Raw genomic sequence first — 19,478 nt, 5'->3', positions numbered from 1 at the left:
GTGTGGATGGGAGGGACATCTCATGCGTCACTATCCAAAGGGAGAGGATGAGCGCTGGCCGTCGGCCGCCGCGGGGCGGGGGGGTTGCGACCGCAGGGGGCCGGTGGCCGATGCCGCTATGCAGCCGGCGGCTGCGGTTGCAGCGGAGCCGGTGGTTGCAGCTTCTTAAGCGGCTGATGGCGACGTCCAGTGCAGCGGCCTGGGCTCTGAGGCCTTTTGGGTTTCCGACTCCATTCCCTGCTGGGTCACCGGCTGCCAACCTGGAGTCACCTGTGTATAACGCGCATTACACAGGTGACTGCGCAAAGGTTAAACAGCTGGGGGCCGCAATCCCTGTGGAGGCTCTAGTACTGTGGTCGTGATTTCACAATCGCAGCCCTGTGGGGTTACCGCTCCACCCCCGTGGAATCACCAGCCATCAACCCAGAGGTCACAGGTGAGACACAAAGGTTAAACAGTCTCCGGTCATCAACCCGAAGCCACAGAATAACACGCAGGACATTGATAACAGTAGAAAGGATGGACAGTGATTTGGTGGAGGCTGGGGGGGCCAGAGAGACAGCCGCCAGGATAAGTCTCAGATGGGGAAGGAAGAAGAGGATGAAATTGTGATAGACGAGGAATTATTAAAGATAGCTCCTAAAAGAAAACACACAAGAATGAATAAAACGAAGAAAATTGCTAAAGAAACACCGGAGACGCCTCCTGATAGCAGCAGCTCTGAGAACAAAAATGACATCAGTCTGAAAGAGGCCATAACAGAAAAATATGATTCGCAAAAGATAAAAAAAATTCCTGCAAGACACAAAAGGTTTGAGGGCAAAGTAGAAAATTTCATTCAACATGTTTCTGGATAGCGTCAGCTTTTATATGAGAAGTAAAACAAGAAGTGGTGAACCAGTTGTTACAGTTTTTACATTGAAGAAACTAATGACAAGTAAAAGGAATGATTGTGGAGATTGAATTTTGTCTGCTTTTTAAATCCTGTATTTTTTTAGTGTAGTTTGATAAATGAACACACAGTACTATTGAAAATCCTCTACGTAAATCTCTTTACGTGAATCTCTTGGATTTTGTGTCAACTCGATTATCCTGTAATTAGGCTTCTATGAAAAAACATGATTTTACAAATCAATCAAATCTTTCTCAGTGTCCCCTGCTTCTTCTTTGTAACCCCAACTGGTCAAGGCAGAAAACCATCCTCCAGGAGTCGGGTCTGTTCAAGATTTCTGCCTGTTAAAAGGAAGTTTTTCCTCGCCCCTGTTTGCTCCAGGAGAATCCTGTTGGGTTACTGTAAATAGGCTTGAGAGCCTCTTTAGACCAGCTGTGTGTAAAGTGTCGTGAGATGACTTCTGTTATGATTTGGTGAATTGATGCAGGTCCAGTCAAAGAAACTCTTGATAGATTTTATCCTCACGGGTTTAGTCTCCACAAATTTGAAGTTGGAATTTGAGGTTATTATTAAAACGAAAAGGGAGAAATGAGACCCTGCCCAGAGGAAGCCCAGGGCCCACGTCTGGAGCCAGGTCTGGATGGGGGGCCCGTCAGCGAGCGGTGGCCGGGTCTGCCACAGGGCCCGGCCAGGCTCAGCCCGAAAAGGCAAAGTGGGTTTTCCCCACCTCTGTGGACCCACCACCCGCAGAGCAGACCGATGGGGTTGGGGGCGCTGCCATATCGGTGGCAGTGACGACAGGGGGTCACGACGGACCAGACCCGGGGGGCAAAAGCTGGCTTTGGGGATGTGGAATGTCACCTCACCGGGGGGGGGGTAAGGAACCAGAGCTTGTGTTGGAGGTGGGGCAGTACCAGTTGGGTCTGGGGGGGCTTACCTCCACGCATAGCCTCGGTTCTGGATCCAAACAATAAGGGTTTGTTTAAACTTTATTCTCCATATAAAAGCCAACATAAGACAAGAGATAAGAAACAAATCATTCTAAACAATTCCCCAATTATTTATTCTAATCAATGTTTCACCCACAGTATGCTGGCGCCATGTCCGGGATGCACCCCGCCTCTTGCCTGTAGCCATAGGACTAATTGATGAAGAGGTTAAGCAGTGACATTCATTCTCCTTCAACCTCATATTTCAGCACTCCGAGACAAAACCCTCTAAATCTCACTGCAGGACTATTCTTTCAGTTCTTGAAATTGGGCTAAAGGCTAGGTTACCAGTTGTTCTTGGGTTAACTTTATACCATTGTCACTGACATTTGTTGAATCCCCCAAATGGAGAGTGAGTTTCCACATGAAGTTAGTTGGACAGTGTAGTACCGAGTCCAAGTTAACTGCATGACTAAAGGGTGTCGAAGATGCTGCATAACTACAAAATGAATATCTGATTACAGTCCAGAAAGTTGAGTTTTCAGTTGCTGTTTATTTTTCTGAGGCAACACTGGTTCTCTTCTTGTCCTTCATCTTAGATATAATCAGGTAGAACATTTCCATTATGTTGAGCATCACAGAGAGACCAGCCATTGCCAACATGAAGATAATAAAGACAGATTTTTCTGTAGCGCGACTTATAAAGCACTCTATTGGTGCTGGACAGGGGTATTCAGAAAATGTAATCTTGCTAGGCATCAGTATGAAGCCATAGAGATAGTACTGGCCTACAATGAAGGCCACTTCCAGCAGGACCTTGAACAGCAGCTGCATCATGTAGCTGAACAGCAGGACCCCCTTGACCTGCACTCTGCCTTGTTCATTTGAATACTTGGGAGCTTTGATTGGTCCGTGTCTGATGAACTTCAGCTCTACACGCCGCCTCAGTTTGTTTTCTCTTCGAATCACCAGCAGGACGTGGCCCAGGTAGATGAGTGTTGGTGTGGAGACAAAGAGGATCTGAAGCACCCAGAAGCGTGTGTGAGACAAGGGGAATGACTGGTCATAGCAGGCGTTCTTACATCCTGGGCTTTTGGTGTTGCAGTTCATATTCGCTTGTTCATCTCCCCAAACTTTATCCACACCAGCAGCCAGGATGAAGATTCTGAAGAGGAAGAGGATTGCCATCCAGACTTTCCCTAAGATTGTTGAGTGTAACTGCACCTTGTCCAGCAGAGCAGACAGGAAGGACCACTCCCCCATGATGAAGGCCTAGAAGAAGCGGTGATGAATAAACTGATGACCAAGGCCACTTTAACAACACAATGAGATGAGACTGAAGAACATGTAGAGCAGGAGTAACATTTACAATCTCAATGAACAGAGTCATGGCATTAACATATTATTACAGTATTTTCCGCACTTATATATAAAGGCGCACCTAAAAGCCTAAAATGTTCTCTCATAAACCCGTAGTGCGCCTTATAATCGGGTGCGTCTTATATATGGATTAATATCAATATTAGTTAAAAACATGATCGCTGAAAAAAAGCCAGCAGTCTGGCTGCCAGTGATGCTGCACTCCGCCACCAGGGGGCCCCCTCACAAGGCACTCGGGCCCACGCCCCCTAACAACGGTAGTCAAGGGGCGTCACCGAAGTCCCGGCTCTGAGCTGCTGTCAGACGGTAGAGCAGACTGTAGGAGCACCGGTGGTTACGTAGGAAAACTCGAGGAACTTTCAACAATTCTATGAATAAAGTCTGACTGACTGATCTCAGTATTTCTAACTATCTGGCGTCAGAAATAACCCACTTTAAACTGAACTGGTCTAAAAACCCCATTGTGCTGTCATCTGGAATCTAGTGACGGTCCATTCTGTTAGTCTGTGGAAACACACGGAGAAACTGGACTAAAGGTGAATAAAGACCCTCAGAGATGAACTTACAGCCTTTTCTGAAATATAAAGAGCAGTCACTGCTAGACAAAGGTGTCTGGTGTGCTGCATTGATTTACAAATGTACTTGATAGCTCTGGGGGGGCGGAGGGGCGCATTCAGGCTTGTGTATTCTGTCTGCAGCGACGTGCGGTGAGATTCACGGCGGTGAGACACCGACGTTAAAGTCAGTTCTAGGAGTAAAACAGCGTCACGTTTGACAGTAAATTATCAGCCTGGCATTAAAAACTAGTTAAAAATTGTTTAGGACACACAGCAGCAAATAGCTGCACCTCACCTCCGACTGGACTACCGATCGATCGAAATAATATTTAATTAATAAACGAAGACGAACGTCGGAGCTTAAATATCTGCTTCGAACTTCAGATCAGGAAATAATCCGCTCTGTTGGCACTGACTGCACTCGTAATGAATTTAACCAGTTTTAATGTCAGGTTTTTAATATGTGTGTTGACTTCTTTCTAAGATGGCAAAGTGATCAAGTGATCAGGTTTCCTTGATGAGGCTCAGAATGGCTCATTGACATAACAACAGGGGCCATTCAAAGGTAGTCAGGAAGTCATGAACGCAATCATGATTGCCTGAGCAGCGCGGCTCTATCTAGTGGATGGATTGCGCAACTACAGCCGCTGCAGTTTATCTGTCAGTCATCTTCAGATCACCACCGCTGTATCCGCCACAGCGGGTCACGGGGAACCGGAGCCTATCTCGGCGGCATAGGGCGTGAGGTGGGGGACACTCTGGGCACGACGCCAGTGTACCGCGGAGCCACACACAAAGACAGACAACCACGCACACACACACTCATTCCTACGGGCAATTTGGAACAGCCAATCAACCTGAAGCGCATGCATTTGGAGGTGGGAGGAAGCCGGAGAACCCGGAGAGAACCCACGCAGACACGGGGAGAGCATGCGAACTCCACACAGAGGGGGACTCGAACCCGGGTCCGCCATGTTGTGAGGCGGACCGGGTTCGGTGCGCCTTATAGTGCGGAAAATACTGTATATAACATTCAGATCCACATCAACGACTGACATGAATGAATGCAGCTGCAAAGCTTCTGTACTAGTGACGGCAATTTCAACTCCTTGTACTGCGACGGATCATTTGGCCTTAGCCTTTATCTATTTGAGCTTCTAAATATCTCTTCAGATAGCTCCACTGCTAGCAACATGTTGACCTTTAATTTATTTCTGAGCATGCAAATAAATTAAATAATTAGATACCATTCACCACACCTGAAACCCTTGCTGGCACAGAGCAGATCGTTTTATTGATCTAGAACTTCAACCATATGGACTTCCAGCCACCTACAACACTTCAGTTACACAGGATTGGCTGTGATAATCAGACGTCCCCTGAAGTAAACTATGAAATATCACAGGTACAATTTGGGATTTATATTCATTCATGTTAACATTTTCATGATAAAGAACATGAAATCCTTCAGTACATTTATTTTCCTACCCCCATACAAACCTCACCTGCCACTGCCACACCCTCTAGTTTCTGAAATCACACATCTCTTCCTGAGGGACAATACAAACTCAAACTCTACCTCATCGCTTTATTGTCTAAAATAATAATAAGTTTTACATTTAATATGAGGTGTTGTGCCAGTGAGAATAGTTCCTACCTCAGTAACAACCACTGGTGAGTCTGTTCTGAGGAGAGGACTCACTTCCCTCTTATTATTCACTGATGTTGTGTAATCCTCAGATTCTTGTCAGCACCACCCACACTCCTAGATGAATGTCACACAGAACGTTTGACCGCTGAGACGGGACAGCTTCGCTGTTGCCAGCTGACAATAACTGACATTGGATCAAGTGTTTTAAGCAGTTCAGATGTGTGACATTCAGATACAACCAACAACATGAAGACTGGATTCATCAGAATGCCACACCTCTCATACCTGCACACCTTCCCTACTTCTCTCCTGTTTATTGATCTCCTCATGAGAGGCTGAAACTTCATGACGTCCTTCTGAGTCATCGTCCACAGATCAGATAGTGGTTTTAGACAAAACACAACATTTTTACCTTTATATCTATTGAGGTAAAATCCAAAGCTGTTTAAATCAATCCATATTAGGGTCTCTACATATACATAGTTGTCCCCTCTAACCCTACCAACTCCTAGGATCTGGAAAACAATCACTTCCTGTATCAATAGATATTTGGAATAATTTGAAATCCATGGTAAAAATGCGCCAAACTTAACGTCATCTCCGTCGTGATCGACTGAGTGATCGATGTATCCTCAGTCATATTTGATTGATTGACATGCTCACCCAGATAAGGGCGTGGTCATCCCTGAGGTGGAGGTCATATTCAGGCTAAGGTAGCAGTGTGGGAACAACCTGGATCAGCAACTGTCACCCATGATGGAGAACATGCTTCACCCAAAGCGTGTGAAGGAACGCCGTCGCAGGTCAGACTAACTGCTCCCAGGCCACCACACACACACACACACACACACACACACACACACACACACACACACACACACACACACACACACACACACACAATAAGAGGTACTGTGACAACTAAAAGAATCAAATGCTGTCTTTAAGGTCATGATGACACATTAGAAGGCGGTGATGAAACATTCCATCACGAGTTTGACTGAATGAAAGGAGAAGGAAGCCAAACCCAAAAGCCGTGTCAGCATTTTGTTGATGCAGCACTTCTTCTACGATGAGCTCACAGCAGCAAACGTCTCCTTTGTGAAACGGGACAGGTGAGGAGCTGGTTTATGTTTTAATTATTATCGTTCTACAGGAGGTCTAACGAACGTTACAGTCTGATCTGTTATATGTCTATGAATGAATACAGTCAGCACATCTGAGCCAAATTCGTCCAGCTAGTGAAATAGTGACACTGTGTGTTTTAATACTTCATGTGAAATGTTTGTGATAAAAGTGAGTACTTCCATAGCTCACCAAAAAAACGGCAGCAGGACAGATTGTTGTTCATGATGAACCACACACCGTCTGAAAGAATATACCACATTGGGTTATTGTCTATTACATTCTATGCTTGTTTACCAGTTAGATTCATATATTCAGACCTAAAGGGTTAAAGGGTCGCATTCCCCTGTTTTTTTTTTGCTTCTGTCTTTTAGAACAATTCTTACAGATAAATCTCACTGAGAATGTGTGTAAATGACTAATATGTGCTTCTACAATGAACAGACTGTGTGATTTATGACTGGACTATCTAGTAAAATCTGAATATTGCATAATCCTGACGTTATACCAATAATCTACTGAAAATGCAATACCATTCTCCCATCCATTTTAGGCAATCTATTTAATCCCTGAAAATAATTATTTATTTGTTTGTATATATATATATATATATATATATATATATATATATATATATATACACACACACACACACACACACACACACACACACACACACACATATATATACTTATTTTCGTATGTATATATATATAATTTTTTTTATCCGTTCATTTTGTATGCAGATGAGGTTGAAATCTTTGAGTTCTGATTTCTGAATAACAGAAATGTTTGCTGAAATGTACACATTTTTTTCAGGTCTTTACATATACATAGTGGTCCCCCCTAACCCTACCAACTCGTAGAATGAGGAAAACTGACACTTCCTGTATTAATAAATATAATAAAAACTATCTAAATTTACGGCCAAAAAAAGCTCCATTTAATAACAGCTGTACCTGACGTCAGGAGAGATTGTTGTATCCTGAGTCCTACAGACTGACATGTCCACCTGGATAAGACTGTGGTCATCCCCGAGGCTAAGTTAGCAGTGTGTGGTAATTACCTCTGTGTGTGTGTGTGTGTGTGTGTGTGTGTGTGTGTGTGTGTGTGTGCGCGCGCATGCGCGTGTGCTGGTGTGTGGTAACGACCTGGATCAGAGCTACACACTGAATGTTCCTCTTAAGCTGTTGAAGTCAGCTAGCATTTGGCTAACTAGTTAGCTCCGCATCAGTCCTGTGTGTGTGTGTGTGTGTGTGTGTGTGTGTGTGTGTGTGTGTGTGTGTGTGTGTTTGTGTGTGTGTGTGTGTGTGTGTGTGTGTGTGTGTGTGTGTGTGTGTGTCATAGTGAACAGTTTTATAGCAGATAAACACTAATAAATCAGAACTGTTGTCTGGTTTTTGACGAATGAAAGCAGCTTTCTCTCTTCCATAACTTAAGTTAAAAACTCAATTACAAATTGTTTGAAAGTTAATATTCATTCATTCATTTCAATTATTTATTTATTTCAGGCAAGGCAAGGAAAAAACTAAATATTTAAATAAGCAAATAAATAAGCAAAGATCATAACTCAACAATAGAATTCTGCCTGAAAGGGAGTGGGAAGAAGAAAATTGATGTAATCCCTCCCCAGTTCCTGATTTAGAGATCAACACATTGATTTTCACTGCTACTTCATTCAAGGACAACCACACAATAATTGCATCATGATGGCATCACCATAGGCAACAATAATTATTACATTGCAATAACAATTCACACAACAATGTAAGGAAGGCACGATATACCAAACATGGTAATGTACAATATACCAACAATGGTAATGGACAGTATACCAACAATGGTAATGGACAATACACAGTGGTACCTCTACTTACGAATGTCTCTACTTATGAAATTTTCTACTTACGAAATTTCTCAGCAGGAAAATATTACCCATACTTACGAAAGAAATTTCGACTGACGTAATGTAAAAACACAGTATCGGCTGATACTCGAATCTCCCACAGGTACCTGAACGCAACATTCTCACAGCTGCTCTGCCATTGGCTGTTACCTATTACATATCATCCTGAGGGATGCCACTCCACCTCTGTGTGGAGCTAGATCAGTGCCTATGGAATATAGAGTGTCTTTGGCATTCGGCCCTCGACCCATGAGGTGTTCTGATAGTTTTAGGTAAATATATTAACTTTTAGAGTATTCACTATGGACCCCAAGAAAGTGACGGAGAAAAGAGGAAAAAGAGTTTTTTGTCTGTACAAACAAAGCAAGAGATGATAGAAAAGCCTGAAAAAGGGATGCGTTTGGTTGATCTCTCCAAAGAATATGGCCGTAATGCATCTACAATCACCACGTTATTAAAACTAAAGGAAGTTTAAGGAGTTTAAGGCATCGCGTGGGTGGTTGGAGAAGTTCAGAAGGAGGACTGGAATTCACTCTGTTGTTCGGCATCGTGAGATAGGAGCGCATGAACCAAAGAGGGCAAAAAACAATGGGGACAGCAGTTAAAAGGTAAATGACGGTCATTATTATTCTTTACTCTATTCATTGTTTTTTACATTATTCACAAAAGTCATTTATTGTGTAATAATCTAATCGTAACATGTATTTGTTACATGTTTGGATGCATTTTTATCCTTTATAAAACATTTATGTCGGATTAGGGAACGGATTGGAACGGATTAGGGCATTTGCATGGAAATTGCGTCTCTACTTACGTAATTTTCTACTTACATAATTTCTTCCAGAACCAATTAATTTCTTAAGTAGAGGTACCAACAATGGTAATGAACAATATACCAACAATGGTAATGTACAATACACCAACAATGGTAATGTACAATATACCAACAATGGTAATGAACAATATACCAACAATGGTAATGTACAATACACCAACAATGGTAATGAACAATATACCAACAACAGTAATTAACAAAATACCAACACTGGTAGGGAAACATGGAGCACATGTTAACAAACAGAACAGCAGTTTGAGTTAAAGACCCTCATCTCTATACTTTGACCAGACATGATGTTTATATAACAGTTTGAATTTATGAGTACTTTTGCATTTCTTGTGTTGTGAGTCCAGATTGTTTCAGAGTTTCACTCTGTCACACAGACACACAGAAAGGTTTACGCATGGTTTGAGCTCTCTGCAATGAAAAATATCCAAAACCTCTCAAGTTATGAGCTCTGACTGGAGTTATAAAGAATCATTGGAGGTTTGGTGGAAATAATTTGTTCAATGCTTTATATAAAACTTTTGATGTATTATATTATACAAGATCATGAAATCTTAGCAACTTTGACTGCGTAAACAGGTTATGAGTATGTTCAAGAAAACCAACCTTGTGAATGATCCGCACTGCTCTTTTCTGTAGTATGATCAGAGGATTGATTGTGTTCTGGTATTTCAGGTATGGGAGGACCAAGGTGCAGTATAAAGTACGGAGTGCATTTCCATCAATGTATTTAGTTTTGCTTTATTTATAATTGAGAGGTTTTTGGAGATTTTTGTTTTTATGTGTCTGACATGGGGTTTCCATGACAATTTACTATCAATAATAACTCGTAAAAATGTATTTTCACTTACAATTTCAATTTGAATGCCATCAATACTTATTTTCTGTTCAGACATTATGTTGCGATTTCCAAACATCCTTACCTTGGTTTTATTTATTTTCAAAGATTATTTATTTGAGTCCATCCATTCTTTTATTGTGTTTAGTTCCCTGTTTACTGTGTTTACAAGCTCAAAATAATCATCACTACTGTAAAATATATTTGTGTCATCTGCTAATAGTATGAGTTTCAGGACTTTGGTTGTGTTAAATATATCATTTATGTACAGATTAAACAGTTTGGGCCCCAACACTGACCCCTGGGGGACACCACAAGCAATGCCAAGTACATCTGATGAATGTTGACCCATTTTTAAAAACTGTACCCGCCCACCTTTTTAACCAGTCCCCAGCCAACCCCCTAAATCCATATCTTTCCATTTTATTTAGTAATATTACGTGGTTAATAGTATCAAATGCTTTTTTCAGATCAATGAAGAGACCAACTGCATACTTTTTCTGCTCCAGAAAAAAATGTATGTTTGTTTTCATTTTTGAAGAGTGGAATTACTTCAGCAATTTTCATTTTGCTTGGAAGACAGCCAGTCTGGAATGACAAGTTACAGATATGAGGTAAAGGTTTGACAATATTTAGTATAATTTTTTTTAACAGGGACATGCTAATGTCATGACAGTCGGTGGAGGACTTACTTTTACACTTCTGCACAATCTTTGTCACTTCCTGCTCATTTGTAGCTGAGAGGAAGAATGAAAAGGCATCGTTTCCAATAGTTGACTTTGTAATTCCACTATCAAGAATATCAGCAGCCAACTTAGGGCCAACATTCACAAAAAAATGTTGAACTTATTTACTACATTATTCATATTATAATCTTCACCATTTTCATCAATAAAGTAATCAGGGTATTTTTGTTTGATTAGGCTTTTCAAAGCCCTCCAAGTTCCTTCTATGTTGTTTTTATTTTCATACAACTTTTTTTGATAGTATAATCGTTTGCTTGTTCTTATGATATCGGTTAATTTATTTTTGTTCTTCTTATATCTTTGTTCCACCTCTTTTGTTTTTACTTTGATAAAAGATTTGTAGAGATTATTTTTCTTCTTACAGACATTCATTATTCCTTTGGTAATCCAAGGGCTTTTGTGATGTTTTCCCTTCATAACATGATCTTTTACAGGGCAGTGATTATTAGACATGGAAGTGAAGATGTCTAAAAGTACAACAAGCACTGTCCATTAGGGTCACTGCACACTGAAGTCCAATCCTGGAGCACCAAACTATTGTTTAGGGCTTGGATCGTTTCATCAGTTAATATTCGTTTGGAGGTTTTTGCCGTAGTGTCTTTAGTTTTCTTGAAATTACCATCATACAAAGTAAAAACAGGTAAGTGGTCAGTTATGTCACATACGAATAGGCCACTAGTGATTTGATTTCCCATAATATTAGTAAAGATGTTATCAATGATTGTGGCACTATGTGACGTTATTCTGCTGGGTTTTGCTCTAGTTGGATACAGACAAGCTGTTCATTGTGTCAGTGAAGTCATCAACTGTTTGGGGCTTGGTTGGGTTTAACAGGTCAATGTTAAAATCACCACAGATAAATAGGTTTTTTTGCTTGACAGTTGAAAACAGTTCTGAACCAATCCAGTCTGAACCAGGTGCCCGGTGAACACAACTCAGGATGATATTTGTTTTTTTGTCATTTATAATTTCCACTGTTAGACATTCAAATAGTCCCTCCACAGCTGTTGTCATTCATTCATTCATCTTCCAACCCGCTTAATCCGCAAACGCAGGTCGCGGGGGAGCCGGCGCCTATCCCGGCAGTCTCAGGGCGTGAGGTGGGGGACACTCCGGGCACGACGCCAGTGCACCGCGGAGCCACATAGAAACAAACAATCATTCACACACACACTCACTCCTACGGTCAATTTGGGACCGACCAATCAACCTGAAGCACATGCTTTTGGAGGGGGGAGGAAGCCAGAGAACCCGGAGAAAACCCACGCAGACACGGGGAGAGCATGCGGACTCCGCACAGAGCGGTACTCAAACCCGGGTCCGCCTTGTTGTGAGGCGGCAGTGCTAACCACTGCGCCACCGTGCCGCCCCACAGCTGTTGTCATATTAGTTAAAACTTTGAATTTAACAGATTTGTGAATGTATAAGGCAACCCCCCCCCTCCTGTTTTACCTACTCTGTTTATATATATTAATTCATAGCCATCAAGACAAAAATCAATACCTTTATCATCATTGAACCAGGTTTCAGTTATTATAATGATGCTAAATGGACGAGTGAAATGTTGCAGGTAGTCTTTGATAGGCTCAAAGTTCGTGTACATGCTTCGACTATTAAAGTGGATAATTGACAGGCTATCTGCTGAATCTACACTGTTTTCATAATGTTCTTGGGTGAAATAATTTCAGTTTTTAACAATGGCAGAGAGGAAATGATTATCAGGGTCTATTTCAGTGTCTGTGGTGGTGTGCTCTTGATACTCACACGTTTCCAGTTCTATTTGTTGATGCTGAAGGATCTTCTGTAACATGTCCATGTCCATATTGGTGCTTGGTGTAGTCTGTGTTCTGGGTGTGTTTGGCATTATGATGATGAGGAGTCACAAGCTCCATCAATGTCGATCCTGCTCAAGGTCTTTTATGGTCTTCACCACCAAGACTTCTGCTGCCTCCGGTGACCCATTTAGTTTGATGAAGATCCTACGTTTGTTACCCAGGTTTGTTGACTCTTGCCTTGTTTTTCAGTTGTCCTGTGATCCTTGTGATGTCAGCATTTTTCTGTCAAGTGCTCGTTTATGAATACATTTGTTCCTTTTAGTTTGCGCCCCTGTTTCAGTAGTGCTGTTTTCTTTTTCCGATTAGTAAAACTTAATGAGTGCTGGTGGTCTCTCGTTCTTCCCTGGTAGTGGGTGACACACCTCGATGTGCCCCCGGTCCAACTCTATCCCCCTGCTCTGGAGATAGGAGGCCACCTGTTGCTCCACCGATGGGGTCTCCTGCTCGCTGGGCTCCTCGCTGTCCGCGGCCCTTCACGTGTATATGAGCGGGGCCTGATGTTGATGCCGCTGATGACCACATCATTGATGGGGGAGTATTGCTCCAGCTAGTCCACTCGCCGCTCCAGATCCACAATGCACTTCTCCTTCTCCGCTTTCTGGAGGCGTAGTAGTTTCACCTCCTCCAGGAGCCCTAGAAGCTGCTCCTGTCGCGTTCTGACCTCCAGGAGCCCCAGAAGCTGCTCCTGCTGCGTTCTGACCTCCAGGAGCCCCAGAAGCTGCTCCTGCTGCGTTCTGACCTCCAGGAGCCCCAGAAGCTGCTCCTGCCGCGTTCTGACCTCCAGGAGCCCCAGAAGCTGCTCCTGTCACGTTCTGACCTCCAGGAGCCCCAGAAGCTGCTCCTGCCGCGTTCTGACCTCCAGGAGCCCCAGAAGCTGTTCCTGCCGCGTTCTGACCTCCAGGAGCCCCAAAAGCTGCTCCTGCCGCGTTCTGACCTCCAGGAGCCCCAGAAGCTGCTCCTGCCGCGTTCTGACCTCCAGGAGCCCCAGAAGCTGCTCCTGCCGCGTTCTGACCTCCAGGAGCCCCAGAAGCTGCTCCTGCCGCGTTCTGACAGTCACATCGCCACACAGAGTGTGGAGAGTTTTATCTCCTTGAACTCCTCTGGTGTCGGGTTTTTCCTCGGTGGGGGCATTCCAGGGGTTCAGGGTTCGAGTCCCACTCTGTGTGGAGTTTGAATGTTCTCCTTCTGTCCGGGGGTGTTCTCTGGCTTTCTTCCCCCTCCAGAAACATGAATTTCAGTTTAATTGGCTATTCCAAATTGACCGTAGGAGTGTGTGTGTGTGTGTGTGTGTGTGTGTGTGTGTGTGTGTGTGTGTGTGTGTGTGTGTGTGTTTATCTGTGTGGCTCCATGGTGCACTGGCGTCACGCCCAGAGTTTTCCCCGCCTCACGCCCTCAGTCAGCTGGGGTAGACTCCAGTTCTGTGCAACAGCGGATGAAGCAGCTGATGATGAATGAATGAATGAATGAATGAATGAATGAATGAACACTTTAAATCAACAACAGTACACCAATCACTAAACTGAATGGGATTTGAACTGAATTTAGTCACACATGTATGTTTTGCTGAATTCAGAGGTTTTCCTTCACATTTTGTGGTTAAACAGATAAAATAATCCTTGCGGGTTCAACACCCATGTAGACACAGAAAAGTATCGGCTTCTGAGAAAATAGACACAAACCCGCACAATTCGTGTTTTGAACCCCCCCCCCCCATATGGTTTGGATACACGACAGTGAAATTGAACATCTAACAGTTTTTTCAGAGAAGCATCTTAAATTGGACCATTACAGAATATCTTCTGACTTTTTGTTAATCAATGACATCCAACTAGAACACCAGACTTGGGGGTGGGTCCGTCCCTTGCTGGTCAGCCTCTGACTGAAGGTGAGGGGCAGGGGCAGTTGGCGGGTCGTCATCTTGACCTTCACCAACTGATACCTGGGGCAGGGGTTTTGCAGGACCACCATCAACTGGGGGTGTCAGTTTGTTTTCTGAATGTTTGCTGCAGGTGTGTCAGTACTTTCTGGATAGCTGTTTAGCAAACCTTTCGTTGTGGCTTTACCTGCTTTGTTTCATTTATAACTACACCAGTGGAGGTACACCCCCTCAAAGAGCCTTTAATTTACACATTACAGATTTATGCAGACTAAATAATCCAGTTAGTCTTCGCAGAACTTTGTTAACTAGAGTATATATAAAGGACAGTAGTGCTGGTTTTCTAATGTTCTCTTTTGTGCGTGTGTTTCTTTTTGCCCTCAGGTATTAGCATGCTGCCATGGGTGACTGGTCTTACCTGTTCTCACTGCTGGACAAGGTCCAGTCTTACTCTACTGTAGTTGGGAAGATCTGGATGAGTGTCCTCTTCCTGTTCAGGATCTTTGTTCTGGGTGCTGCTGCAGACAAAGTCTGGGGAGATGAAGTGTCTGAGTTCCACTGTGACACCCTGGAACCAGGATGTGAACACGCCTGCTACAACTGGATGTTTCCAATGTCATTCATCCATTATTGGGTGCTGCAGATTATCTTTGTGTCTACACCTGCCCTGGTCTACCTGGGTCATGCTGTCCACACTGTCCACAAGGAGAAAAGAATGATTAATGACATCACTGATGGGGACATCAGTGGAATGAGGAAACCCAGGTATGTTGATGAAAGAGGGAAGGTGAAGGTGAAAGGCATTCTTTTTTGCACTTACATGACCCAGCTGGTCTTCAAGATTCTCCTAGAGGTTGGATTCTCCATGGGCCAGTTTTACATCTTTGGTACAGTTTTCATGGTCCCCTACTTCCACTGCACTATGTCTCCACCTTGTGCCCGTTTCACTGGTGCCCAGTGTTACGTCTCTCGTCCCACAGAGAAGACTGTTTTCATCATCTTCATGGTTGTTGCTTCAGGCCTGTCAGTGCTTCTAAATGTCTTGGAGATAATCTACCTGCTGTGTAGCAGAAGGAGGAAACGTCGGAAAAGGCTTGAAGCTCAGCCGCCTGCACTCTTACTATAGGATTGTCCATTCAATGACCAGCAAAGATGTTTCCTACTCTCATCCTTGACTGACATCCTGCCAGTAAAGCCATTTGAAACATGGATTAAACGTCTCCTTTGGATATTCACCGTATTGTTGTGTTTTTGATCTGTTGATAATCTTTTAACTCATAAAATGGACCCAATGTCGACGCTGCAGAAAAGATGTGTTGCTTTTTCAAAAAATGTTGGACGATGTTGATGCCCTGGTGTAAATTTTACAAAGTGATTTTGTCCCTGACTTTTTGCTGCAATAGGTTAATGGTTACATTTAACCATTAACCTATTGCTTTACCTGAGTTGTTACCAGGGCTAATGCTAACAAATGCCTTTTCTTACTAACATAGGTCTACTGAACAAACAATAACACATACAGCCAAACAATAAAGTTATTGATGTATGTTAAATATTGAAATTCAACATGTTGCTTAATGTTTTCTCACCATCAGATATTGACATTTGCCCTGACTGCCCCACTCCGATTGATCCCTGAGGGGGGAATTGTACTTGTACTACTCCAGAAAAAAAAAACACACCGAGAATGTCAGAATAAGGAGAATTTAAGATAAGAGAATAAAAATGTATACACAGGTTTTACAGTTTTGCTGTCCTGAGTTCCATTCGTCCTCCTCCTCACTGAGACTTAGGGTTAGTGGATGGAGGTCATGTAGGGACGGCGTCCAGCAGCCAACAGTTCAATGTGGTTCATGACAACAACACAAAACCCCAGACGACCTCCACAAGCCAGCCGGATGTGACCCTCCACTGGGCCCCACAGGACCTCCACAAGTGTGAATGTGTGTGTGTGTGTGTGTGTGTGTGTGTGTGTGTGTGTGTGTGTGTGTGTGTGTGTGTGTGTGTGTACATATGCATGTACAATAACTGCAAATTCTTAAAATTAATGAAGAAATAAATGAATAATGCAAATGGTTTAATGTCACAAACATGTTTTATGAAGAATATCTGGAACATGAATGTATTACAACTTGTCATTTTGAAGCTGGAAGAAAAACAATCCCTGGGGTCATGTTTGACCTCACCTGTGGAAGAGTGGATGCATTGGTAACTTGTGCAACCAAGTTACCAAGACCTGACGGGTTACCAAAAATTCTGCATTCTCAGATGGAAGAGCCCTGGGAGGGTGATACACTTCAATGAGATTGTCAATGTAAGACGGAGCCTCACAGTGCTTGTGAGCTCTGGTCTTGCTGCCCTGAAATGCAGCAGGACCAGATGGATTGAGCGCCCGTCTGCTCAAAGCCTGTGCCGATGAACTCGGGAAGCCGCTACAACAGGTCTTCTGTGGCGCTCACATCACATCTGATGAAGACTATGGAGTGACTCTTCATCAGTCTCCTCAGGCCTCAGGTGAAACATGCCGGGGACTCTTTACAGTTCGCCCACCAGGAAAAGGTCACATGGAACACGCCATCCTCCACATGCTACACCGAGCCCACTCGCATCTGGACAGGGAAAACGGCACTGTGAGGATCCTTTTTCTGGATTTTTCAAGTGCCTTTAACACCATCCAGCCCTGTATTATACAGGAGAAACTCCTACAAATGCGAGTGGACCCCGGCCTGGTTGATTGGATCCAAGACTACCTCACCGACAGACCACAGTTCGTCAGGCTAAAGGACGCCACGTCTGATACCGTGGTCAGCTGCATCGGTGCTCCACAGGGGACTGTCTTGTCCCCAATCCTCTTCTCCCTGTACATGGCGGACTGACACAGCTATCATGGGATGTATCAGGGACAATGAGGAGGAGGAGTATAGATGCGTGATGAAGGACTTTATTGACTGGTGTCACAGCAACAGTCTGCAGCTCAACACCTCCAGAACTAAAGAGCTGGTCTTTGACTTCAGGAGGGGCAGACCCCAACCTAAACCAGTTCTGATAGGAACAGAGGAGATGGAGATTGTGCAGACCTATAAACATCTTGGGCTGTGGCTGGACAACAAGCTGGACTGGACCAGCGACACGAGGCAGCTGGACCAGAAAGGATGTACTTTCTGAGGAGGCTGAGGGCATTCAACGTCTGCAGGAAGCTCCTGTGGATGTTCTACCAGTCTGTGGTTGCCAGCTTCCTGTCGTTCGCTGTGGTGTGTTGGGGAGGGAGTGTGACCAAGGCGGATCTCTCCAGGCTGGAGAAGCTGATCAGGACCAACATGCAGGACCAACAGACTGAAGAACTCCTTCATCCCCCGAGCCATTAAACTACTCAACTCCTCTCTGGGGGAGATGAAGAAGAAGAAAGTCCACACAAGAGCTGAGGGATGACACAAACAATAACCCTAAACACTGCAAACACAAGAAACACTTTACTTTCCCATGCCTATTTATGCCTTTTTATTAGTATATTTCATGGTGTGCTGTTTTTACATCCTTCAAAGCGGTGATGTATTGTAATTGTCAGTGTTTCGGTGTTCGTTCGTCTACCAAATATCTTCACAACTGTTGTAGATAGAAAGATGAAATAAAAGGCGTTATATTCAGGGAGGCAAGGGGATGGAAATAAGATCACAACATTGACCTTGAAAAGCTAGGTCAAGGTCAAATTTTCACTTTTATACCTTTTTAGGTACACGTCTCTGAAACCTGATCAGATATAATCAAAAAACAAAAAGCAACATTTTCAGGAAGCCAGAGGCACAAAATGTGTAGGTCAGGGTCAAATGTTGAATTCAGGGGTGTCACGGGATGTTGCAGTCTCTGACTGTCTTGTTTTTCTTAATAGGTGTCGGTACTTCTTTGTGTGTTTTTTCTGTGTATTTTTGTGTAGTCACTGTGATGTGTCTTGTGCGATGGAGATGTCAACTTCCCTGACGGAACCTCCTTAAGGGATCAATAAACTACTACAACTACAACAACTACTACTACTTTATATGTGATCATGAGGATTTAAAGTTTTATTCTACATTTAATCAGGAGCCAATATAAGGATGCTAGGACAGGAGAGATGTGTTCTCTCCTCCCATTTCGAGTCAGTATGAGGGCAGCTGCGTTCTGAACTGTAGAGTCCTAATAGAGGAGCTAGAACAGGCCGACGATAAGGAATTGCAGTAATGTTTTGAAAAGGCTGTCCAAGACACAGACTTAATATGAGAGTTAAAGGACAGATCTTGCTCAAAAATCACTCCCAGGTTCCTGATCATTAGTAGAGGATAGAGCAATGTCATCTAAGTAAATTACAATGTTAGAGAGCATCTCTGAGATGCTTCGGCCCAATAATAATGACTTCAGTTTTGTTAATGTTCAACATTAAGAAATTGTGAAGCATCCAGGATTTAATATCCCTGAGGCAGGATTCTGATTTAATTAGCTGATAAGATTAATTGGTTTTAATTGATAAATATAATTGAGTATTGTCAGCATAATAATGAAATTAATGTTATGTTTTCTAATAATATTTCCCAATAGATTAGACAGAATTGGCCCCAGAACAGATCCTTGAGGTACTCCACAGGTGAGAGTCTCTTGATATGAAGATTTATTATTAACAAATAAAGGTTGATTGATTGATTGATTGATTGATTGATTGATTGATTGATTGATTGAACATGGACAATAATAAACCAGTCGAATAGATATGACCTAAACCAGTCTAATGCTGAGTTTTTGATTCCTCCTTCCTCTTCCATTCTCATTAGAATAGTACTACGGTCAACACTATCACTACCTGAGGTCTAACAAGACTAGAACAGACAGAAGACCTTTATCTGGCGCTATTAAAAGGTCGTTTGTGACTTT

General features: G+C 43.1%; 2 protein-coding genes across 7 annotated transcripts; one reads left to right on the top strand and one right to left on the bottom strand.

Moving 5' to 3' along the window:
* Positions 1–1,868: 1,868 nt before the first annotated feature.
* LOC137613348 (gap junction Cx32.2 protein-like) lies at positions 1,869–6,227 on the bottom strand. 3 transcript variants are annotated; one of them, XM_068342499.1, is made up of 2 exons: positions 6,073–6,227; positions 1,869–3,093 (listed from the first exon to the last, which is right to left on the bottom strand). In XM_068342499.1, the coding sequence occupies exon 2, from the start codon at positions 3,082–3,084 to the stop codon at positions 2,374–2,376; it is 711 nt and encodes a 236-aa protein (XP_068198600.1). In that variant the 5' UTR covers positions 3,085–3,093; positions 6,073–6,227; the 3' UTR covers positions 1,869–2,373. The 3 variants fall into 3 exon arrangements, with proteins under 3 accessions (XP_068198600.1, XP_068198601.1, XP_068198602.1); XM_068342500.1 differs by lacking the exon at positions 6,073–6,227 and adding an exon at positions 5,416–5,424; XM_068342501.1 differs by lacking the exon at positions 6,073–6,227 and adding an exon at positions 5,264–5,292.
* Positions 6,228–6,468: 241 nt separating this feature from the next.
* On the top strand, positions 6,469–18,966 carry LOC137613500 (gap junction Cx32.2 protein-like). 4 transcript variants are annotated; one of them, XM_068342777.1, is made up of 2 exons: positions 6,469–6,524; positions 14,964–18,966. In XM_068342777.1, the coding sequence occupies exon 2, from the start codon at positions 14,980–14,982 to the stop codon at positions 15,703–15,705; it is 726 nt and encodes a 241-aa protein (XP_068198878.1). In that variant the 5' UTR covers positions 6,469–6,524; positions 14,964–14,979; the 3' UTR covers positions 15,706–18,966. The 4 variants fall into 4 exon arrangements, with proteins under 4 accessions (XP_068198878.1, XP_068198877.1, XP_068198879.1 ...); XM_068342776.1 differs by having other exon boundaries at positions 6,508–6,524; positions 13,054–18,965; XM_068342778.1 differs by lacking the exon at positions 6,469–6,524 and adding an exon at positions 10,593–10,736.
* The last annotated feature ends 512 nt before the right edge of the window (positions 18,967–19,478 follow it).

The sequence above is a fragment of the Antennarius striatus genome, chromosome 19, assembly GCF_040054535.1.
Source record: "Antennarius striatus isolate MH-2024 chromosome 19, ASM4005453v1, whole genome shotgun sequence".
NCBI classification, from domain to species: Eukaryota; Metazoa; Chordata; class Actinopteri; order Lophiiformes; family Antennariidae; genus Antennarius; species Antennarius striatus.
Note: the sequence above shows the minus strand (reverse complement) of the source record. Positions and strands in the feature narration are given on the sequence as shown.